At 41.9% G+C, this 25,161-nt stretch overlaps 2 protein-coding genes across 10 annotated transcripts in view; one reads left to right on the top strand and one right to left on the bottom strand.

Moving 5' to 3' along the window:
* The window catches only part of LOC106841716 (protein disulfide-isomerase-like protein of the testis), a 91,359-nt gene that overhangs the window by 35,108 nt on the left and 31,090 nt on the right, over positions 1–25,161 (bottom strand). The window lies entirely within an intron of this gene.
* LOC139039721 (acyl-coenzyme A synthetase ACSM1, mitochondrial-like) overlaps positions 1–25,161 on the top strand; it is a 43,589-nt gene that overhangs the window by 8,076 nt on the left and 10,352 nt on the right. For all 3 annotated transcript variants that reach the window (XM_070484758.1, XM_070484759.1, XM_070484760.1), the window contains exons 3-10: positions 1,658–1,868; positions 4,163–4,370; positions 5,421–5,561; positions 7,820–7,979; positions 11,367–11,446; positions 13,727–13,850; positions 15,741–15,821; positions 16,322–16,423. In XM_070484758.1, the coding sequence (XP_070340859.1) occupies positions 1,658–1,868; positions 4,163–4,370; positions 5,421–5,561; positions 7,820–7,979; positions 11,367–11,446; positions 13,727–13,850; positions 15,741–15,821; positions 16,322–16,423 (1,107 nt within the window). The remainder of the gene's footprint in view (positions 1–1,657; positions 1,869–4,162; positions 4,371–5,420; positions 5,562–7,819; positions 7,980–11,366; positions 11,447–13,726; positions 13,851–15,740; positions 15,822–16,321; positions 16,424–25,161) is intronic.

Here is a 25,161-nt window from a genome sequence, read left to right as displayed (position 1 = left end):
TATTCATTTTTTTTCTTTTTGCCCCTCAGACTCAATAATTTAAAATGACTTGTCTTCAAGATTACTGATTCTTTCTTCTGCCTATTTGAGTCTGCTGTGGAACCCCTCTAGTAAGGTTTTCGATTCAGTTATTGTATTTTTCAGCTCCAGAATTTCTGTTTGGTCCTTTATTGTAATTTCCGTCTCTTTGTTCATCATCTCACTTTGTTCATCTATCATTTTCCTGATTTGTTTAGTTCTTTGTTCATGTTTTCCTTTAGGTCTTTCAGCATATTTAAGAGAGTCCTTTAAAAGTCTTCGTCTAGTAGCTCAAGCCTGGGTTTCTCTAGGGTCAGTTTCTAGAGATTTATTCTGTTCCTTTGAGTGGGCCATATTTTCTTGTTTCTTTGTAGGCCTTGTGATCTTTTGTTGAAAACTGGACATTTGAAAAAAGCAGCCACCTTTCTCAGTCTTTGCAGATTGGCTCCATGCAGAAGAAGACCATTAATAATTTACTCAGTGTGAAAACTTAAGGCTATCTCAGGTCTTTCCTGGCATGTTTCTTTTCTGGGCCTGTGCATGTTCTTTTTTCCAGTTTTCCCATGCACATAGCTGATCTTATAAACTGTAATTTCCATAAAAGTCTCATCCTTGCTTCTTCTTGGGGCCTTAGATATTCTGTTGTATTCCTCTGTCTGTAGTTTCTTGTCCCTAAGAGGCTACAGGTCTACAGTCTTCACACACCATGGCATCTACCACTGCTTTCAGAGACTTTCAACCTGAAACTCAAACTTTGCCACCCCTCCTGTTTAAGCACTGAATCAGAAACCAGTCCCTCAGGTGGCCTCTAGACAAGCCAGAAGATCACAAACAAGTTCCACTCTTTTCCTTCTGTCCCAAGGAGGGGCTGGGAATTTTGTGGCTTCTTCCTGACCATGCTGTTCCACATCAGAGAAGGGGTAGTGCAAGAGTAAGCAAAAACATCACGAAATTTCCTATCATTTTGAGCATGGCTTTTATTGTTTGGGCACTTGTGGGTTGCTGCAGATCCTTAACTATTTCAAGAGCTCCCACAAAACCATTTTGGTCTGTTGTTTACTTACTTGATGTTTCCTTGAAGGAATGAGGGCCTGGCGCTTCCTAGTCTGTCTTCTTGCTGATTTCACCCCAGAAGTAGTTTATTAAAAATAAATTCCCCCAAGTATTCAGGAACTAAATTAGCTTCTTTTATTTTATTGTGTATCAATAATAACAATAGTAATATTTATTGAGCACCTACTTGGGCCAGGCACTAGTATATACACTTTACTCCTTTAAATAACTCATTTAAACTTCACTACCTTCCAGGTAGTATTATTGTTGCCATTTCATAGATGAGAAAACTGAGGCAAAGAGGGGAACTCAGACAGACATCTGGGAGAAGGGAGCTTTAAGTCTTCAATAGGAGACACGAAGGCTGTTCATGGTTTTATGTGACTTGAGAGGAGGTGGCTACACTAGGTCAGAAGAAGTTGGCTGCATCACACCCACTCCTAACTTCTCTTGGCTCTTTAAATGCTTTAAAATGGGGTCTTAGTCCTTGACTCCAGTCCTCACCCTGGAATATGAGTGGATTGGCCAAATAAGTGCCCTTTTCCTTCGAAGCAGGAAGTAACACATGGTGTATGATCTTGACCAGGAGGGCAAGAGAGGTCCAAACCCAGCCCTGTGGTGGGTGAATGACCAAGGGGATGAAGTGAAGTGGAGTTTCAGAGAGATGACAGACTTAACCCGCCGTGCAGCCAACGTCTTCACGCAAACCGGTGGCCTGCGACAGGGAGACCATCTGGCCTTGATTCTGCCTCGAGTGCCTGAGTGGTGGCTGGTGACTGTGGGTTGCATCCGAACAGGTCAGTGACTCAGAGAGAGCACAATAGACCTTAGGGCTGACCTAAAGTCATTTGGTCCTGCACTATTAGGTTCTTTCTCTTTCCCTGCCTTCTTTCTTCTTCACAGTCTTTCTCCTTCTCAGATTCCCTCATATATTCTTTTATTCTTTGTCACTCATTCTCTCCCTCGCACTTACTCACTCTCAAACACAATGTCGTAATTCTCTCCCATTCTCTCTCTCTCTCACACACACACACACATGCGCACACTTTGTCTTGCACAGTCTCAGGAACTATTACCTTTTTTAAAGATTCATCAATTGTTAAAATTTTGCCATATTTAAGGGCCTCTTCCCCAATGAGTCATTTAAGAATCGGTTGCAGACATTGTGACATCCATAAATATCAGATAAATACGCATAAACACTGGATATGCATCTGCTAAGATCCAAGACATTCCCCTCACAGAACTACAATAGCTATCATACAAGAAGTCTAATGTTGATACAATATAGTTACCCGATATATATCCATAGTCAAAATTCCTCAATTGTCCCAATAATGTCCTTTATAGCATTTTTTTCTTTAAATCCAAAAATCTAATCAAGGATCATGCATTGCATTTAGTTGTCATGTTTCCTCAGTCTATAATCTAGAATGGTTTCCTAGCCTTTTCTGCATAACAATGACATTTTTGAAGTATCTAAGCCAGTTGTTTTGCAGAATTTCCCTCAGAATTTGTATTTTTGATTCTTGCTTTGTGATTACATTCAGGTTAAACATTTTTAGTAGTAGTAGACGGGTGATGTTGTGTCTTTCTCAGTGCATCACATTAAGGGGTATATGAGTTGGTTTGTCCCATCACAGTGATATTATTTTATCACTCTAGTGAGCTGATATCCACCTTTGTAAAGGCACCTTTTCCCCTTGTAATTAACAAGTGATCTGTGGTGTAATTTTTATGAGACTGTGTGAATATCCTTTTCCTCAACAGTCTCTCACCCCATGATTTGTGTATCCAGTGAAGATTCTTGACTGAATTGACTATTATTATGGTGGTTTTAGATGAGGATTTTGTATTTATAGCATTCCATCTACATTTATTAGTTAACGTTTTTCTGTAGAGATTTCCCTTCCTCTTTTAAATGCCTATCTATCTATTTAGCTGTATAATTTAGAATCAATCTTGGAGTCAAGGATTTTTTAAATCACTTCAGTTCTTCTATGCATGTTCATACAACAAGCTGTCATGCTCCTGCTCATATTTCTCTTTCTCTCTCTCTCTTGCTAATATTCTCTGACAAATAAAATAGTTGGTTCATCCATCAAAGTCATGTGGAATCAAGACCTAACAGCAATGACAGAGGGAGCATAGAGAAACCGTGTCATCTGTAGATCTAAGATGGCCCATGGGAAATCCAAGACATGAGCAGAGGCCCCTGGAATGAGCAGAATTAAGGAGGAATAGAAGCAAAGGATGAAAATTCCATGAATGGGCATCACACATGCAAAGGCTTAGAGTCAGAAGCAGCCTAGATGAAGAATGGCTATTTTGAAATAGAGGATAGAGTTGTAGGAGAGAAAGTTAGAGAGTGGGCAGCACCTTCAATGTCAGGATGGGGAATGTGGTGTTTTCCTGAGAGAGGGCACAGGTGTTAGTGCAGAGAAGAAATGTGGAGGGGAAAAGTCAGTGCTCTATGGAACTTACGCAGGTGATAATATGAAATACGGGTCATAGGAAGATTCAGGGCAGGGCATCTGGTGGAGAGATTAGGATCCGATATGAGCACACAAAGTGGTGATGGAAGATGGAAAGGAAGGGAGGAAAGTTCAAAGGACAATGAGGTTACATTTGGATATAAGGAATGAAGGAAAGAGAAGAGATTCAAGATGACAACAAGGAACTGACAGAGAAGGAAATGAGAGGAGAAAGATGGGGGCAGGGATGCAGCTAGTGCTGATGCAGGGACAGCGTCCTACTTGCATCTACATTCCCAGATCCCATGTAAAGTTGTGTAAAGCAGGATCCACTTGTCTACTGGCTGGATCCATCTAGTGTAGAAAAGGTCACAGTAGCGTTTTCCCATTTTAATGTGCATGAGGATCACTTGGGCATCTTGTTAAAATGCAGATTCTGATTCAGTATGTTTAAGGTGGGGCATGATGTTCTGTGTATCAGGCGGTGCTGATGCTGCTGGTCTTCAGACTGTACTTTGTTAGCAAGAGGTTAGGGGATTTCTATGCAGATAAGCCATGCCTGAAGCCCATGGTTATGAAAGAAAAACTGAAACAAACTGTTCCTTTCTCATCCCCAGGGATTGTCTTCATGCCAGGAACCACCCTAATGAAGGCCAGGGACATTCTCTACCGACTGCAAGTGTCTAAAGCCAAGGGCATAATAACCACAGATACACTTGCTCCAGAGGTGGACTCTGTGGCTTCTGAGTGTCCTGCTCTGAAAATCAAGTTCCTGGTGTCTGACCACAGCCGTAAAGGGTGGCTGGACTTCCGATCACTGATTAAGTGAGTTTCTGGTCTGATGAATGTGCTTTATGAGGAATGGTGGGAGAAGACCCTCCACTCCCAAGTGCTGGTAGACAGACAGCCAGTGGTGGGAAGCTCACCAGGTCTGAGACCAGAAAACGTCTCTTCTTGGCTATTCCACTGCCTTGCTGTGTGACCCTGGGCTGGTTCCTTCCCCTCTCTTGGCTGTGGTTGCTTTCTCTGTAATATAAGGAAATTGAATTCCTGTGCTTCTCTCACTAAAGCATAACCATCCTGGGACTGTACAAAGGAGATGTTTAAAGTCAGAGGGTTATTGTGTTGTCTTCCTTGTAGAAGATCTAAAATATTATTTGTGTATAATAAGTAAAATGATGAGATAAATAAATAAATGATGAGACGCTCCCAGGAATCCAGGCCGACTGAGGGAACTGCAGGTTCTATCTGTCATCTTAGGCTCACACCAGGGCAGGTGCTGGATATGTTTCTTTCACTCTCACTCTCCCTCACTTTCTCTACCCCACCCCTCATCACCACTGTCATGGAGTTAAATTCATGTAAAGCTGGTTTGTGTAAAAAACAAGCTTAGTAGTGTGATAAAGAGCACAGTCCATGGATCAGACTGTCTGGGTTTGAACTCTGGCTCTGCCACTTGCTGGCTATATGTCTTCAGGCAAGTTACCTACCCTCTCTGAGCCTCCATTTCCTCATCCACAAAATGGGCATATAAGAGCAGTACTCACCTCTCAGAGTTGCTCTGAAGGTTGAATGGGTTCTTAATTGTAAATCATTTAGAACAGTGCCTGTAACATTTCAGTGGTATTTCAATGTTTGCTCAATTAAAAAACAATCCACTGTATTGTCCCCATTTTTTAAATGAAGAAATGTCAGTCCTCTTTTGCAAGTCACTCACAAACTCGATTTGATGCCAAACACTGGGAGAACCAGTCTTTCCTCCAGTGTTGCAAACCCCCAGTTTTCAACCCCAAGCCTCGTATTGTTTCTTTTTATTCCCTAGAGGATGGAAAAACAGGAAACATGACTTCTCTCCTTTTTTGAATCCCTTTGCAGATCAGCATCCTCAGATCACACCTGTGTTAAGTCAAAGACCCTGGACCCAATGGCCATCTTCTTCACTAGTGGGACCGCGGGCTTGCCCAAGATGGCAAAACACAACCAGGGACTGGCCTTACGATCCTCCTTCCCTTCATGGTAGGAAAGAGGGCACCGACTTAGAGGCTGGGCCACAGACCTGGGGTGGTGTGGGTGTCTGTGTGTGTGTGCTGGGAAAGGGGCTCTAAGTAGAATGGACTCCATCCTGTTTCTCCCTTCTGCTCTCGTTCAGACCACCAAGGGCCTAAGAGGTGAAGGCTGGGAATCCTAAGTGTTTGCTGACAGAGGCCTCCGAATGAAAGGAGGCACATTTGGGTCCTGCCTGAGCATGTTCGCAGAAGGTGTGGAGGAAATGAGGGTGGAGGCAGTAGGAATTCTGCAAACCACATAAATGCCAAGACATTGTGTCCCTGTCAGTGGTTGCAGGGTTTGGTGGGGAAAGACAGAATGTTCTAGCACTGTGACCTGAGGTGACAGGTCCTCTCTTTTCTTCCATTATGGACAAATCAGACTTGGAGTTTCCCAATCGTGAGCTCTTAGGGAAAATTACACCTGGAACCAAGCCACACCAAGCCCCTGCCCCAACCTAGAGCAAGGAATCATACAGGCTGAAGCTGTAGCCCTGGGTTAATCATTTAATCAACTTTAAACCAAACACCTTCTCTGCCCCTCCCCCAACTAGTAATAATTAGACTAGACCAAGTTCTATATATTTTCTAACTTATTAACCAGACCAGGGGCAGAGAAGGCTTCTTGTGGGCAGTGGGTATCTGCATTAATGGTAACAATTGAGTAGAAAAACCCTGGAGGAATAGGGGTGGAAAGAAGGGGAGGGCTTTCTGTGCAGTCTGAAAAATAAGGGCAAAGGCACAAAGATACCAAAAGTAGCATTCATAGAACTGCAGAGACTTGGCAATAGCTGGTGCTCAGGGTGGCGGGTGAGGGACAGGTGGAAGGATTTGGGAAAGTGAGCAGGGCCCACATCATGCAGGGGCTTGTGGCCCTTGGTGTAGAGTTTGGAATTTCTTAGGAAAACAATGGGGAGGTATTGAAAGATTTTTAGCAAGTGAGAGACCTGATCAGATTTGTATTTTGAGAAGATCACTGTGCCTGCAAGATGGAGAATGGAATGAAAAAAGTTAAAATGGAGTTATAAAGACTAGTAAGAGGGCCTTAGAATAATCCAAAATGGTAGTGGCTTGGACAAGGTGCCAGAGACAGGAAAGGAGTTAATACATTTGAAATTTTAGGAGACAGAATAGACAGGATCTTTTGGCTAGATGTGGGAGATAAGAGGTAAGAAGTCAAGGTTGACTCCCAGATTTCGAGCTTGGACAGTTTCAAGGACAGTAATGACGTTCACTGAAATACAGAAAATACTGGAGGAGAAAGAATTGGCCCAAGGTAGGCAGGAGAGATTAGGATCAGCTGTGGGTGTGCCTCAGCGACACCACAGAAGAGACGGTCAGTGGATAGTTTGGTCTGAAGCTCAGAAGAGAGGTCCTCCTAGCTAGTAATTTCCTGTGGGTGAGCCGCAATCATAAGAGAGATGAGAAGAGGGAGTGTGGATGGCTTATCAAAGTCACTTCCTACTAGTGGAAAAGCTTGTCAAAGAAGTAATCTTTGTTGTGTTTCTGAGTTGTGTGTGCTAAGTGGTGTTTCCTCAAGGAGTTTTGCACACAGAGTTCCCTCAGAAACAGTAAGAGTATAGTAGAGAAATGAGAAACCTTCTCCACTCCACCTTCCAATTATTGCCTTTTGGCAATTCGTTTCCAGTCCTTTGCCAAGATGGAATATTAATTAAGTCTCTGTCTATGTCTCTGTCTCCCACTCTCTCCATTGCAAATGACAGAAAGCCCAATCTACATCACTAAGCCAAAGAGTGAATAAGGGAGTTTATTGGATCATGAAGCAGGGCCCTCCAGAGTTCGGCTTCAGACATAGCAAGATAGCCTCTGGATTAGGTTTTTGTCTCTCCATCTATCAGCTCTGTTTCTGCTATGTTTTGGTATTGTTCTCAGAAAGGCTCATCCATTATTTTCCCATACTGGCTGCCAGCATCACCCAAGACCATGTCAATAACAGATTTGAATCTGAAAAGAGCAACAGACTTTGTCCCAGCATTCCCAGTGGAAGCCTTAGGAATCATTCTGATGGAACCAGTTGAAGTCACATGTGACCAGGAAATATGATTTGGCATACTTTGGGGAGCTGGGATGGGAGTGGGTCTGGAGCCCCACAGAAACTACATGAACTGATGGTGAGACAGGTGTGTTGTCCCTGAAAACCAGAGTCCCCATCCCTTGATCACACCCTCCCATGATCACATAGCTGAGGCCACTGTATTTTGGAGTTAGCAGGAAATTGCTGCAGCTGAAGACGTCTGATGTCTTCTGGTGCCTGTCAGACCCAGGCTGGATTACGGCTACCTTGGCATCCATGCTTGAACCATGGACAGCAGGGTCTACAGTCTTTGTCCATCATCTGCCCCAGTTTGACCACAATGTAATTGTCCAGGTAAGAACACTAACCTTCCAGAGTCAACATACTCCCAGAGGAAACTAATGTTTCAAGCTCAAAAGCTGGACCTTGTCGAGAAATATTTTATTTGGCAAAGAAGGCAATGAGCTAATACAACCCTCATTCTGGGTTTCTCAGAGTATGAAGCACTGAATCAATCATTGTATCAGAATCACATCAAGACGTAACCTTGAAGAAAATACACATTTCCAAGCCCTTCCCCAGACATGTAGATCAAATTTTGTGACCTTGGGACCCAGAATATACATTTTGGGAAATTAAAGCAACCAGAACAAGCTCAGATCTCCTGGATCCTGGATCCTGGCTCCACCAGGGCCAGGTAGCTGGTGTGTGTGTGTGTGTGTGTGGTTACTCAATTTAATGAAGTTTTGAAAAACAGAGTGCTTGGAATATGACAGATCCAGTTTCTTATCCCATGTTTGACACTGACAAGTGGTTTACTTGCCACTCTGAGCCTCAGTTTCCTTATCTGTAAAATGGGAGTTTTGGTTAATAGTTACTACCTCATAAAATTGTTGGGAATATTAATGAGATGACATAGGCAAAGTGAATAAAGTGCTTAGCCCTGAGGCTGGAACAGAGAAAACACTCAATAAGTGGTAGCAGTTGCTGTTATTGCTATGCAAACATCACGATGATAATTGAGGTTACCTGCATGAACTCCTTCAATGCGCTTCCCTTCACCTGAAACTTCTCTTTGCCTCTCCACTAGCACCCTTGCTCAGAGGCAGACTTGCCTCTCCAACTCTCAAAGTCCACCTCTCCCCACAACCACTGGGGATTCTGCTCTTCCCTGCCCTTCTGTTAGGGGACCCTCCCTATTAATCTTTAATCTATTAAATCTTTTCTCCTGTATTTTTAATCTCTCACTTTGCATTAACTCTACTCCTTCAGTCCATCAACATTTTCAAGTTTTCCCATCCTAAAAATACTTTCCCTTCACCCTGGTACACATTAGACTAACTTGTCTTTCCTCCTTAATATCAAACTTCTCCCTAGAACATTCTCCACTTGCTGCAGCCGCTTGTTCTTCACCCAGCTTACTCCAGAACATTGCAGTCCTCCAAGGGTCTGCCCTCACCATTCCTCTCCCTTCTCTTCTTCCTTCACGTCCATTTCTCCAGCAAGCACATCAGTTCAGGTAGCTCTTGAAATGGCACCTTGGGTCTGGTCTTCTCTCTCCATGCGAATTCTCCCATGTTTATCTGCTGGTTGATCAAGTCCATCTGATCATTCCTGCAGCACCTTGAACTGCACTTCCCACTTCTCATTCCCTGCCCCCATATCAGTATCCGCCTCTCCATCATCATTACTTCCCACATTCTGCCAGTCCCTGAGGCTTAAAGCTGCACAGAAAACACTGAGTCCACCTCCCTGCACCCCACCCTACCAGGTCTAATCCTCCCTCCACTACACAGAGTGCCCCCAAAGTGCTAGCGTGTTTTAAGCTTGAATTATTGCAAAGTGTTAATTCTACAAACTGATCAAAAACCACCCCCTCCCAGTATTTGAAAGTTCAGTTATTTTGATTTATCTCCAATTACTACTTTTGTGAATTTTTAATAAAATTTTAATTTAGTTTAAATTAATTTTAATTTATTCAGTCCCTCTTATGAAAGTTGGGAGATATTGACTAAAACAAAAAATGTTAAATTAAAAATTTACTGTTTAAATTCACAAAACAAAACTTCCCCTCCATTTCCTCTCTGCCCACCACCTCAACTTGGATTTTCTTCCAGATCTGTTGCAAGAGCCCCTGTTGCCTGCTGCACAATCCTACCAAAAGCTGCAAAGCACCAAGATGAGTCATAAATTACAACTTAGACAATAACGACCAGAGCCAATGTTTGGTGAGGACTTAGTAAGCACCAGGCTCTGGGCAAGACCCATGACACCTACTATCTCTAATTCTTATGTACTAAACAACACTCCCTTGGGTGCAAGTACCAGAAACTCACTTCAAAGTAGCTTAATGGAAAAAGGGATATATGGGGGGAGGACAATGAGACATGCCAGGATGCTAGAAGAGAAGAAGAGAGGCTGAGCCTGAAGGGTCTGGAACAGGAACCAGAAAGACACCAGGAATGGAGGCAGCTTCTGCATCTCCTCTGCTTTTCTCTGTATATCTGCTCCCTTCTTTCTCTCTGCAGACCTAGTTTCGCTCTTGACATGCGCTGAGCCAAACATGGCGGCCGCAGCTTTCCGGGGTTGATATTTTCCCTTTCCAGATGACCAGGCCAGACAACTAGAAGCCTAGTGGCCCAGTTTAAGTCAATTGTCTGTCACCAGGATACTGATCCAATGCTCTATGTCCAGGTCAGGGTTACAGACACCAAGGTGGCTGGAGTGGGATAGAACGAGGGCTTGGACAAGTACTCTTTGCAGGTGCCACAGTGAGACTGGAGGTGAGGATAGAAGTAAAATTTTTTACAAAGAGAATGTGAATGTGAGATATTGCAGAGGTAGAAACCAGAGATTAAAAGCTGATTAGACTCATAAAGAGAGGGACAGAGGGTGGAGGCAGAGCTCTCCTAAGCGCCCATCATACCTCATCATGGTTCTACATGGAAGGTAGGGATATTCCCACTTTACAGATGAGGAAACAGAGTTGCAGAGAAATGAAGTAACAGGATTCGAATTCAGGTCAGGCAGACCCCCAAACTCACATTCTCTTCCTTTTAGTGTTCCTGGCTCTCCCAGCAGATCTCCACCCTGATCCAAAATTTCTGAAGGACTCCCACCTCTAGCTAAACAATGTTGAAAACTAGACACTGTAGACCCTAAGTAATCTGGCTCCAACTAACCCCAATCTTCTTAAATTTACTTTTTGTACTTTATTTCTCACCTATGTGTCTAAATAAATCGTATTTAACTTTACTTCAATGTTTCCTCAGCTCCTGAAACTATTCCTTCTATCTTCAAGAATCTCCCCCATTCTTTGCCTGTAGACACTGTACCCATTTGTTAAATGCCCCAACGAAATGCCACCTGTTCCAGTGATGCTCCTGGACCACCTCTTCAGAAGGAATTTTTCCCTCTGCTATGCTCTCCCAGAACTTTCTTCAAACCTTTCTATCACGTCTCCCAACTTCTGCCTTATCATTTGAGTCCTGTTTTGTCTCCTCTATTATTAGTACCTACTCTCCATGAGAGTTGGGACTTTATCTTACTCTTCTTGTGTCCCCAACAGTACCTGACAAATGCCACGTACAAAATTCATGCTCAATATATGTATATTGAAAGAATTAACAAATGAATAAATGAGTTTCCCTAGAGGAGGGATCAGAATTAAAATGCTAGTAATTGGCTGGTATTTTTAATCTTAACTATAAAAATAAAATTCCTTCTCTCTTCACCTTCTAGACATTTTTCAAATACCCCATCACCCAATGCCTTGCTGCACCATCTGTATTTCGAATGATTCTGCAGCAGGATTTCACCAGGTATGGCGGAAGTGGCCGTAGCCGGTAATGACCATCTTTGGGTAGGATTTTAAGGAATCCAGTGCACCGTGGTCTGACTGTTTTAAACTCTGATTCTTTGAGGGTAGTGTGTGTGAGAGGAGGATGAGTGTTGGTGGTGGTTATCAGTTTAATTAGTTCATTAAACTGGGACTCAGAAATCCAAGTGAAACACTCAGTGAGGCTTGCATCATTGTGGGTTTATTCTTTATTAAACATTTTTATTGTGAAATAACAAACATACAGAACACATACATAAATTTACGGATTAATTATTGAAACTAAAACACCTGTATAACCAATCAGCCAAGTCACAAAAATAGAACATTACCAGCATCCTAGAGACCTCCTCACGCCTCTCCATCTCCCCTAAAGGAATCCAATATCTTGATTTTTATGGTATTTCCTTCCTTCTCTTCCCTTGTAGTTAACCTTGTAAGGAACTACTCCTAAACAAATTATTCTATTTTACTTACTTTTTAACTTTATTTGATTGCATCATTCTGTCATATCTGGCTTCTTTTTTCAATATTCTGTTTCTAAGATGTATCCCTGTTGCTGCAATTAATTTTAATTGCTGTATGATATTCCTTTTTATGAACATACCACCTTTTTAAAAATCAGTCCTACCATTAATGGACATTTGGGTAGTTTTAAGTTTGGACTTTTGGTGATTGATGCTGCGCTCAATTCTTGCACATGCACGCTGGGACATCTAAGCACACATTTCTGTAGTTTTTCCAGGAGACGAATTGCTAGGTCACACTGACACAGCCTGTAGGTCACATCCTACCACCCTATTTTCCGAAGTATTCAACCAATTTACACTTGCACTAGCAGGTGGGGGAATGGCCATTGTTTCACATGGTTGGCAATATTCATTATCATGAAGGTTTTAAATTTTTTTCCAGTCTGATGGATGTTTAGTGTTATTATAGTTTTGTTTTTGCATTTCCCTGTGTTTGTGGATTAATTTTTAGCTAAACTGAAATCTGCTCTTTGAACCTTATGGGCATTCATGTATCTTTTAGAGACTGTGAAATTGAAATGGCTACTTCCAAAATCAGAGCTAGCGTGTTTTAGACATAAGAGTTAAAATACCAAGGAGTTCCTTATGAAGCTAACTCTGAAACACAACTTGATTTTATTCATGAAGCCTCCATTTGGCTGGATTCTGTTTCCATCTGTATGTCAAAGCGCATCTTACAGCCACTTTTTGCAACATTCCTCAGATGATGACCTTTGTCAAAACCTAGTAAAAATCCACCCAGGGCATAACTAATGACTCCATCAGAGACTCTGCCACTTTATCTGCTTTGGATAAAACTCTAGAAGGATGAGGAAGAAGATATCCTCAATGAGACCAGGCCTCCTGTCGGTCACCCCTGACCCTGTATGTACCAGGAAAGAGTGACAAGTGTGGAAGGGTGAACCAGACATCTGCCACCTCTCTCATCCCCAAGAGCTGGCCCAGCTCAGCCCCATGCCAGCACTACTCAGACCTCAATTACTTGTCCCCATTTCCTTTAGGGAATCCATCATTATTTTGTGATTGTTTTTATAATGTTTCTGGAAAATTTCATGGGGAAAATGCAGGAGAGGATTTACATCACACAAGGTACCTAGCAAAGGGCTAGAATGTTCACAGCAGATCCTTCTGTTCTCTCCAAAATTCCTTCCCTCAGGGCTCTTACCAATGTCCCTCCTCCTCCTCTCTTTACCTCCACTCAGCCCAACCTTCCTTGATGTCCTGAGCAATTCATTTCCAACCCCTAACTTGCATTCTCCACTCAGGAATACAAAAGCCCTTCAGTTCACATAACCCCACTCTCCATAGAAGGCAGTACCATTCTATTACCATCCTAGCATGTCCTTGGGGCCCTATTCCTCACCCCTTTATGGTTTATAAAAATCTCTCTCTTAGCCACATAGAATGCTTCTGTAAGACAGCATCTGCTAAACATGTTTTTCACTTTCTTGTTACATCAATATCCAAATTTAAACTGAAACTCCCTGTTTTAACCTATTGGCCTCACCACCACCACCCACCCCCTGCCGGAAGAGTTGACAGGAAGTGAGTGACTTCCACTCACTCGATGGCCTTGACCATCAGTAAACTGCCCAGAAGGCAAGTAAGAAAGTGATGAAGCAGAAGCGTGAATGATCCAGATGACAACGCTGTGAGCTCTTAACACCCTGGGCCTGGAGCAGAGAGTCCAAGGCCTGACCTGAGGCTCTGTTGACATCTTGCCTTCTCCTAAGTCTCAGGTTCCCCACCCTGGAGCACACCTGTGCTGGCGGGGAGGCCCTGCTGCCTGAAGAGCAAGAGCAGTGGAGAAGACAGACAGGAGTTTTGCTCTACCAGGTATATGGACAGTCAGAAACGGTAAGTGGATGGTCCCTTCTGGGCCAGGCAGGATGCGCTCAGCCACGGAGCCCATCAGATGGGCTGAATCATACCACCAGTGTGTGCAGAAGCCCCACAGCATTGATGGAAGCCTGTGGGAGGCTCCAGGGGTCTAGGCTAATTTGCCCCAAATTGATCTGTGGAGAGACAATTCACAGCTCCTCGATTTGTCAGGAGACCAATGTGCTGAAAACTATTGGAGAAAAACTGAAAAAGGGGTCTAAGGACTTGGTTCCACAGTCCCTGTGATTATTAACTCAGAGGAGCCCGGGAGGGGTGAGGAGAGAGCAACGTCTCTCCAACAAGCCACCACTCACAAGTCTTGCTCACTTCACCATCCCATCCTAAGGCAGCAACCACAGGGGCAGGCAGAGCTGTCCCCAGAAGTTCATTTCTGGGTGTTTATGAGGACAGCACACAGGTTTGATTGTGGGACACTATCAGGAGTGGAGGAAGGAGCAGAGATCTTCTGTATACACCAAACACACATGTGCACAGACACACACACACACACACACACAGAGTGTGATCCCAAAGGGCATCACTGTGCAGCCAGGTGGGCAGGGCATCCAGAGAATCATGTGTGTCTTGAACCTCAAGGACTTTATCAATGACAGTGTGGGTGGGTATCTCTCTTCCAACACATTCCCCATCCATTTCTGAAGCTGGACAGAGCCACTTTCCCCACCTGCCCATCATCCCTTTGGCTGACAGAGGGATGACTGCCATCTCAGAATGTGTAGCAAAATGGCATTGAACCTTCCAGAGTCTTAGCTTCCCCATCTCTGAAATGGAAACCACAATGCCAGTCTTGCCGGGTTGTGGTCAAGTAACTGACAGGAAGTATATAAAGCTCTGGCCATAGTGTCCAACCCCTAGTATATGCTCACATTGCAGCTACTGTTGCCTTGCTGTTTTCAGGTAGGTGCTGTGCTAGATGCTGGGAGTGCAGAGATGGATGGGGCAATCTCTATTCTTAGAATGCTCGCTATCCACAGAGGGAACAGACAAACAAGAATAAATATAGTGTCCTGTTGGCTACAATAGAAGTATGGGGGGGAAATACTACAGAAGGAGAATCTCCCAATGACTTTTCTGGGGCCTGAGTAATAGCTAGTAGTAGTTATTTACTCAACTAACTTGGTGTGCACCTGGCACTGTGTGAAGGATTTCCCATGCACTCACAAGTACTCTGAGAGGTCAGTGTTGTAATTACCCCACTTAGAGGAGCAGGAAGAGTCAAGGGGGATTGATTGGCACACAGGCGGTGAGTGGTAGAGTCAAGAGTCAAACCCTGGTCTGACTGTAAATCAGTTAGCTTTAGAAAGAATGATATTTCAGAGAACCGTAAAGGAGGAATAGGGTTCATCAGGAGGATAAATGGGCGTGGGGCCATCAGGGCAGAGGGGACACCATGACAATCTGAATAATCTCAACGCAGCTCTGAGGAGTAGTTGAGGCAACATTCTATCACTGTTCAACAGCCCCATGGAAATGTTTGTTAAGTGGACTCGTCGTCTTCCCCTGGCAAATGGACACGTGCCTGGCAAACAGAAGGCACTCCAGACCCACATTCCATGCCCACAGCCCTGGGCTCAGCCGTTTGCTTCTTTCTTGGCCTCCCCCACTGGACCCTGTAGCCCCAGCACCTAGCACAGGCCCAACCCATGATGGGCACAGTGAATGTCTGCTGAATAGAGTTGGGTCAGTGCCTTGAGCCTAGAATCCAGATCTTCTAGCTTCCCCACAAGGGCTCTTTGTGCAGCGTCAAATGACATATGTGAGCAAAGATGTTGTGTGTGATTCTTGCCACTTTGTGATCAGCCTGGACTCTTTGGCCAACCCCAGTTCTCTTTCTTTTGTGAATAGGGAATAACTTGTGGCCTTCTCCGGGGAATGAAGATCAAGCCGGGTTCCATGGGGAAGGCCATCCCACCCTTCGATATCCAGGTCTGATCCTAAAGGCATTATTGGCAGGGAGCATTGGACCGTTATGTGACACCAGTGGTGCCCACCAGTTGTCCTTCCTCCTCTCCTCCTGTTTTTCCCCCAGTTTCCTGTGGGTGTCTCATTTGAGAACTGTGGTATTCTGGGCATGAATGCAGCTCACCATGACAGCTAGAGCCCCACACAGTGGGTGGGAAAAGAGTACCTGGAGGTAGCACGGGCAGCTCTCTCCACCAGCTAGTGCTTTAGTTTTTCCTGACCCATGTTTTCTAACTGGAAGGCACTTTTGCTATGTCTATATATCCATGAGGCAAATAGACCCACGACTTGGCTTTTACCACTTGCTGATTTCAAAGACTTTTGACAGTTTTATTTTATTTTCCGACAGGGCTTCTCCCGCAGTTATCCCCACTGGTGTCACGTGTATAAGCCAGGAATGTTGGGGTGGAGCAGAAGTGTTGGGGGAACCCTGCAGCTTGGTATTCATAGGCCTCTTGCTCTAGATCATTGACGACAAGGGGAATGTCCTACCGCCCGACACCGAAGGAAACATTGGCATCAGGATCAAGCCCACCAAGCCCATAGGCCTCTTCATGTGCTACCAGGTAAGGGCACCCCATCTGCCCTCAGCCAGGCCCAGAGATCCCTGCAGGGAGCCGTGCAGGTGATAAGGGAGTGGACTCAACTCTGCATCCTGAGACTTCACCTCTTTATTCGCTCTAACTCAGTGAAGACTGTTCTAGTTAATCTCCAAGTTCATAGTGTGTCCCACTTTCCTTCTCTCCTAACTCATCTGGCACTTATGGGCTGACTGATGGGGTGGAAAGAAACCTGGCTTCAGAACCACCAGACTTGGGGTCCAATGATCTCCTGTGGTTAAGAATGCAGGCTTTGACTGGGTTCATATCCTGTCATCCCACTTACCAACAGGTGTGAACAGATCAGTTAACCTCACTGAGCCTCCAGGAGGTGCCATTATCTCCACTTTACAGAGAAAGAAACTGCAGATTGGAAGTGGTGTCTTCCCCATGTCAAGTAAATGGCAGGTCTAAGATTCAAACCAATGAGTTAGGGATTTTGACTCCAAACTCTACATGAGAAATCCAGGCAGTATAGGAAACTGCTATAGGCTATAAGGTATCCTGCTGAAACTCTTAATCAGATAAACCCTAGCCCTCTCAGAACAGTAGTGACCAGTAAGAGGAAATTTTAGCTCCAAAGATTGGCCATGGAAGGGTAGACAGACCCTGAAATCGATCTCACACTCCATTTCCTTTCTCCAAAGTCACAGCCACTGGAGGTCTCTTGGCATCACTGTTGCCCTCATGTGATGGCCTCAGTGGGGCTTCTTGTGGTACTATTCTTCAAATGCAAACATGCCAGCCTTAGCCTTAATCCTCAGCAGCACAACTTTAAGTTTGGATAAAAAAGAAAATAAACAGAGAGTTACATGTGGATAGATCAGTGGTTCCCAACCATGCCTGCACATTAGAATCATTTGAGGAGATTTTTAAAAAAAACATTAGTCCTTGGGGATGGCCTGGTGGCATAGTGGTTAACTTTGCGCACTCCGCTTTGGGGGACCAGGGTTCACCAGTTTGGATCTCCAGTGCAGACATACACACAGCTTAGCAAGCCATGCTGTGTCAGGCATCCCACATATAAAATGGAGGAAGATGGGCACAGATGTTAGCTCAGAGCCAATCTTCCTGAGCCAAAAGAGAAGGATTGGCGGCGGATGTTAGCTCAGGGCTAATCTTCCTCAAAAACAAAAATTAGTGCTTGGATCCAACCACAGAGATTCTGGTTAAATTGAACTGGGATGGTCCAGAGCCAATGATATTTTCTTTATTGGACATGGGATATTTTATTCTGCAAAAATTTCCTCACATATGCCCACATCTATGTCTCCCGTTTCACATGCTCTCATGACAACGAGATGATGTTACTATTCCATTGAGATTTGTTTGCTTTTCTCTTTTCTTTCTTTTTTTTTAAAGATTTTATGTTTTCCTTTTTCTCCTCAAAGCCCACCCGGTACATAGTTGTATATTCTTCGTTGTGGGTCCTTCTAGTTGTGGTATGTGGGATGCTGCCTCAGTGTGGTTTGATGAGCAGTGCTGTGTCCGCGCCCAGGATTCGAACCAATGAAACACTGGGCCGCCTGCAGCGGAGCGCACAAACTTAACCACTCGGCCATGGGGCCAGCCCCTTTTCTCTTTTCTTTTTATTGACATAAATATATATATAACACAAAACTTGCTGTTTTCACCATTTTGAGCATACAATTCAGTGGCACTGAGTGAATTCACAATATTGTGCAACCATCACCACTGTGCATCTGCAGAAAATTTCCACCATCCCAAACAGAAACTGCTATCCCATTAAACAAGAACTTCCCGCTCTCTCTCTCCCTAGCACCTGGAAACCTCTAATCTACTTTTTGTCTTTATGAATTTGCCTATTTTAGGTACCTCATATAAGGGGAATCATGCAACATTTGCCCTTTTGTGTCTGGCTTATTTCACTTAGCACAATGTTTTCAAGGTTCATCCTTGTTGTAACATGTAACAAAATATCATTCTTTTTTAAGGCTGAATAATATGACATTGTATGTATATAGCACATTTGGTATATTCAGTAATCTCTTGGACTTTTGATTATTTCTACTATTTGAGATCATACAGTAATTCTATCTTTAACTTTTTGAGGAACTGTTTCCCACAGTGGCTGCACCATTTTACATTCCCATCAGCAAAGGACAAGGGTTCCAACTTCTCCATATCTTCTCCAAGACGTGTTATTTTCTGATTTTTTGATAATAGCCATCCTAATGAATGTGAAGTGGTATCTCAATGTGGCTTTAATTTGCATATCCCTAATGACTAGTGATGTTGTGCATCTTTTTGTGTTCTTATTGGCTATTTGTATATCTTCTCTGGAGAACTGTCTCTTCAAATCTTTTGCTCATTTTTGTGTGAGAAAAGATTAGCCCTGAGCTAACATCTGGCACCAATCCTCCTCTTTTTGCTGTGGAAGACTGGCTTTGAGCTAACATTCGTGCCCATCTTCCTCCACTTTATACGTGGGACACCTGCCACAGCATGGCTTGACAAGTGGTGCCATGTCCGCACCTGGGATCTGAACTGGTGAACCCCAGATGCTGAAGTGGAATGTGTGAACTTAACTGCTGTGCCACTGGGCTGGCCCCATTTTTTAATTGGATTGTTTGGTGTTTCTTTGTTCTGAGTTATAGAAGCTCTTTACAGTCGCACCCAACATAATGACGTTTTGGTCAGCAATGGACCACATATACAACAGTGGTCCTGTAAGATTAGTACCAGATAGCCTAGGTGTGTAGTAGACTATACTATCTAGGCTTGTGTAAGTAGTGCAGGGGAGGAAGAAATTTTTCTCTACTCTTTTAGGTTCTTCTGGCTGGTCTAAGAATTAAATTGACATAAGACAGATTAACAGGAAAGAAACAAACGAGAGTTTAATAACGTGTATACATGGAAGAAAACTAGGAAAACTGAGTAACTTACCAAAACGGCTAAAGCACTCACCTTAAATACCCTCCTCAGATGGATGAAACAAGTTGTTGGGGGTGGGGAGAGTCAGGGACTTCAAAGGGAAGGAAGGCAATTCACAGGCAGGTGAAAAAGAGCAAATGTTTGGAAAACAAGTGTGTTTGGCCACACTGAAACGGAAGAACACAGAGGGGAGCCCAACAAATAGGCTTTTTTATGTTCTTCTCTGCCTACCACATAGTTCATATTATGTTAAGGTGATAGCTTGCTTCCTGAGACAGGTTTTTTAATCTGAGGTCTTTTAGGCAGCTAAGAAGGAGGTAACAAGAAACACTTCTGTCTTTTATTTCTTAAAAATAATCAGTCTAAAACAATCTTCCTATAAAGAGGTACATTTTGGGGTGGCAAGTTTTGTTCCCCTTCAGTAAACTCTGATGTCTGCTCAATGACAAAAATCACCTAATGATGCATTTCTCAGAACATATACCCATTGGTAAGCGACACATGACTGTATGTAATCCTGGTACCTCTGGCCTTCAAGGTTTCTGATGAGAATCAGCTGATAATCTTATTGAGCATTCCTTGTGTGTGAATTCTCTTGCTGCCTTCAAGATTCTCTCTTTCTCTGGTTTCCGACAGTTTGATTATAATGTGTCTTGGTGTAGGTGTCTTAGGTTTATCCTGCTTGGACTTTTGTTTCTTGAATTTGTAGAGTCAAGTGTTTCATCTTATTTAGGAAGTTATGGGCATTATTTCTTCAAATAATATTTCTGCCCCTTTCTCTCTCTTCTCCCTTCTCTCATAATGCATATGTTGGTCTGCTTGATAGTGTCACAGAAGTCCATTAGGTTCTTTTCACTTTTCTTCATTCTTTCTTCTTTTTGCTCCTCAGGCTCAATAATTTCTATTGTTCTATCTTCAGTTCTCTGATCTTTCTTACATCAGTTCAAACATGTTGAAACCCACTAGTGAATTTTTCATTTCAGTTATTGTATTTTTCAGCTCCAGAATCTTTATTTAGTTCCTTTTTTACAATTTCTTTCTCTTTGTTACTATTCTCACTTTGTCCATATATCATTTTCCTGACTTCCTTTAGTTTTGTCCATTTCTTTTTCTGAGCTATTTGACCATATTTAACACATTTGATTAAATTATTTGCCTAGTAGGTCTGAGGTCTGGGCTTTCTCAGGGATGGTTTCTGTCAATCAATTTTATTCCTTTGAATGAGCCACATTTCCCCTTTCTTTGTATGCCTTGTGATTTTTTTAGTTGAAAGCTGAGCCTTTCACTACTATAATGTGTAACTCTGGAAATCAGATTCTCCCACTTCTGCAGGGGTTGAAGTTTCTGATTTTGGGGTTTGTTTTTGTTTTGACTGTTGATGGCTATAGTAGCTCTTTCTTTTGAGATTTTTTCCAAATTCGTTTTGCAAAGACTATTGTTTGTCATGTGTGATCACTGAAGTGTCTGTTCCTTTAGCTTATATTCAGTTACTGTTTTTTTGTTTTGTTTTGTTTTCAGTTTATTAGAAACAGCTTTATTACAAGTCCTAGTCACTTCACTATATGCATTACAAGAATCAGTATCATCTCCATTTATTGAAAAAAGTGTCCTGAACTCAGTTTGCAAGCACCTTTGTTAGAAACGTCTTTATTGCGTCTTGTTAAACCCTTCCCTGCATGCAGTACAGAATGGGTAGCACTACATTCACTGAAAGAGCACTTTCCTGAATGCAGTTTTCATATAGCTTGTTAGAAACTTTGCTATTACAAGTCTTGGTAAACGCTGCATATATTACAAAATAATTATCGCTAGCATTCAAAAAAGAACACTTCTCAAAGCAGCTTGCAAGTAGCTTCTTTTTTCTTCATATCTATTTACTTTATTTCCTTTTTTTACTGAGGTAATATTTGTTTATAACTATAAATTTCAGGTGTACATCATTATATTTCGATTTCTGTGTGGACTACATCATGTTCACTACCCAAAGACTAATTGTCAGCCATCATCGTACACATGTGCCCTACCACCTCTTTTGCCCTCCTCCCTCTCCCCTCCCCTCTGGTAACCACCAATTTAATCTCCATGTCTATGTGTTTGTTGTTGTTTTTATCTTCTACTTATGAGTGAAATTGTATGGTATTTGACTTTCTCCATCTGACTTATTTTGCTTAGCATGATACCCTCAAGGTCCATGCATATTGCTGCAAATGGTAAGATTTCATCTTTTTTATAGCAGAGTAGTATTCTACTGTGTATATATATCCACATCTTCTTTATCCATTCATCAGTTGATGAGCACTTAGGTTGTTTCCAAGTCTTGGCTCTTGTGAATAATGCTGCAATGAACATAGGGGTGCATATATCTTTACACATTCGTGGTTTCGTGTTCTTTGGATAAATACCCAGAAGTGGAATATCTGGATCATATGGTAGTTCTAGTCTTAATTTTTTGAGGTATCTCCATACTCCATAGTGACTGCACAAGTTTACATTCCCACCTGCAGTGTATGAGAGTTCCCTTTCCCCCACATCTTCTCCAACACTTTTTATTTCTTGTCTTGTTAATTATATAGCCATTCTGATGGGCATGAGGTGGTATCTCATTGTGGTTTTGATTTGCTTTTCCCTAATAATTAGTGATGTTGAACACCTTTTCATATGCCTATTAACCATCTGTGTATCTTCTTTGTAAAAATGTCTCTTCATATATTTTGCCCATTTTCTAATTGGGTTGTTTGTTTCTTTGTTGTTGAGATGTATGAGTTCTTTATATATTTTGGATATTAACCCCTTATCAGATGTATGGTTTGCAAATATCTTCTCCAAATTGTTAGGTTGTCTTTTCATTTTGTTGATGATTTCCTTTGCTGTGCAGAAATTTTTAGTCTGATGTAGTCCCATTTGTTTATTTTTTCTTTTGTTCCCCTTGCCTGGTAAGACACAGTATTTGAAAAGATGCTGCTAAGACCAGTGTCAAAGAGCATACTGCCTATGTTTTCCTCTAGAAGTTTTATGGTTTCAGGTCTTACATTCAAGTCTTTACTCCACTTTGAGTTAATTTTTGTGTATGGTGTAAGATAATGGTCTACTTTCATTCTTTTGCATGTGGCTGTCCAGTTTTCCCAACACCATTTATTGAAGAGACTTTTCTTTCTCTACTGTATGTTCTTGGCTCCTTCATTGAAAATGAACTGTCCATAGATATGTGGGTTTATTTCCAGGCTCTCGATTCTGTTCCACTGATCTCTGTGTCTGTTTTTGTGCCAGTACAATGCAGTTTTGAATACTATAGCTTTGTAGTATATTTTGAAATCAGGGAGTGTGATGCCTCTAGCTTTGTTCTTTTTTCTCAGGATATTTTGGCTATATGGGGTCTTTTATTGTTCCATAAAAATTTTAGGATTCTTTGTTCTATTTCTATGGAAAATGTCATTGGGACTTTAAGATGGTTTGCACTGAGTCTGTTGATTGCTTTAGTAAGTATGGACATTTTGACTATGTCAGTTCTTCCAATCCAAGAACATGAAATATCTCTCCATTTCTTCATGTCTTCTTCGATTTCTCTCAATGATATTTTCTGGTTTTCTGTGTATAGGTCTTTCGCCTCTTTAGTTAAATTTATTCGTAGGTGTTTTATTCTTTTTGTTGTGATTGTAAACGGGCTTGTATTCTTAATTTCTCTTTCTGCTATTTCATTGTTAGTGTGTAAAAATGCAACTGATTTTTCTATGTTGATTTTGTACTTTGCAAGTTTACTGTATTCATTTATTATTTCTAATAGTTTTTTGGTGGATTCTTTAGAGTTTTCTATATATAAAATCATGTCATCTCAAATAGTGACAGTTTTACTTCTTCTTTTCCAATTGGGATTCCTTTTATTTCTTTTTCTTGCCTGATTGCTCTGGCTAGGACTTCCAGTGCTCAATACTATGTTAAATAAGAATGGTGCAAGTGAGTATCCTTGTCTGCTTCATGTTCCTTAAGGGATAGCGTTCAGTTTTTCACCATTGAGTATGATTTTAGCTGTGAGTTTGTCATATGTGGCCTTTCTCATGTTAAGGTACTTTCCTTCTACACCCATTTTATTCAGAGTTTTCATCATAAATGGATGCTTTATCTCGTTGAATGCTTTCTCTGTATCTATTGAGATGATCATGTGATTTTCATTCTTCATTTTGTTAATGTGGTGTATCATGTTGATTGATCTGTGGTTCTTGAATAATCCCTGCATTCCTGGAATAAATCCCACTTGATCATGGTGTATGATCTTTTTTTAAAGATTTTTTTTTCCTCCCCAAAGCCCCCCATTACATAGTTGTATATTCTTTGTTATGGGTCCTTCTAGTTGTGGCATGTGGGACGCTGCCTCAGCGTGGCTTGATGAGCAGTGCCATGTCCGTGCCCAGGATTCAAACCAATGAAACACTGGGCCGCCTGCAGCGGATCACACGAACTTAACCACTCGGCCATGGGGCCAGCCCCGGTGTATGATCTTTTTAATGTATTGTTGTCTTCAATTGGCTAGTATTTTGTTGAGGACTTTTGCATCGATGTTCATCAGCGATATTGGCCTGTAATTTTCTTTCTTGTGTGTTGTCCTTGTCTGGTTTTGGTATCAGGGTAATGTTGGCCTCGTAGAATGAGTTAGGATGCTTCCTTTCCTCTTCAATTTTTTGGAAGAGTTTGAGAAGGACAGGTATTAAGTCTTCTTGATTGTTTGGTAGAACTTGCCAGGGAAGCCATCTGGTCCTGCACTTTTGTTTTTTGGGAAGTTTTTGATTACCGTTTCCATCTCCTTACTGGTAATTGGTCTATTCAAATTCTCTATTTCTTCTTGATTCAGTTTTGGAAGGTTGTATTTTTCTAGGAACTTATCCATTTCTTCTAGATTGTCCAATTTGTTGGCATATACCTTTTTGTGGTATTCTCTTATGATCCTTTGTATTTCTGAGATGTCCATTGTAATTTCTCCTCTTTCACTTCTGATTTTATTTATTTGAGTGTTCTCTTTTTTTCTTGGTGAGTCTAACTAAAGGTTTGTCAATTTTGTTTATCTTTTCAAAGAACCAGCTCTTAGTTTCATTGATTTTTTCTTTTTTTTCATTTTGGTCTCTATTTCATTTATTTCCCTTCTGATTTTTGTTATTTCCTTCCTTATACTGATTTTGGGCTCTGTTTGTTCTTCTTTTTCTAGTTCCTTTAGGTGCACTTTAGAGTATTTATTTGAGATTTTGCTTGTTTTTTGAGGTAGGCCTGTATTACTGTAAACTTCCCTCTTACTACCACTTTTGCTGCATCCAATAAATTTTGGTATGTCATATTTTCATTTTCATTTGTCTCCAGGTATTTTTTTGATTCCTTCTTTTGTGTCTTCATTGGCCCAATAGTTGTTCAGTAGCATTTTGTTTAATCTCCACATATTTGTGACTTTTCTAGTTTTCTTCTTGTAGTTGATTTATAGTTTCATATGACTGTGATCAGAAAAGATATTTGGTAGTCTTTCAATCTTCTTGTATTTATTGAGACTTGTTTTGCGGCCTACCATGTGATCTATCCTAGAGAATGTTCCATGTGCCTTTGAAAAGAATGTGTATTCTGTGGTTTTTGGATGGAGTGTTCTGCATATGTCTACTAAGTCCATCTGGTTTAATTTGTCATTTAAGGCCATTATTTCTCTATTGAGCTTCTGTTTGGATGATCTATCCACTGATGTAAGTGGAGTGTTAACGTCCCCTAGTATTATTATGTTACTCTCTATTTCTCTTTTTATGTCTGTTAATAATTGCTTTCCATATTTAGGTGCTCCTATG

Source organism: Equus asinus, chromosome 14, assembly GCF_041296235.1.
Source record: "Equus asinus isolate D_3611 breed Donkey chromosome 14, EquAss-T2T_v2, whole genome shotgun sequence".
NCBI lineage: Eukaryota > Metazoa > Chordata > Mammalia > Perissodactyla > Equidae > Equus > Equus asinus.
This window is presented reverse-complemented; position numbering and strand designations above follow the sequence as displayed.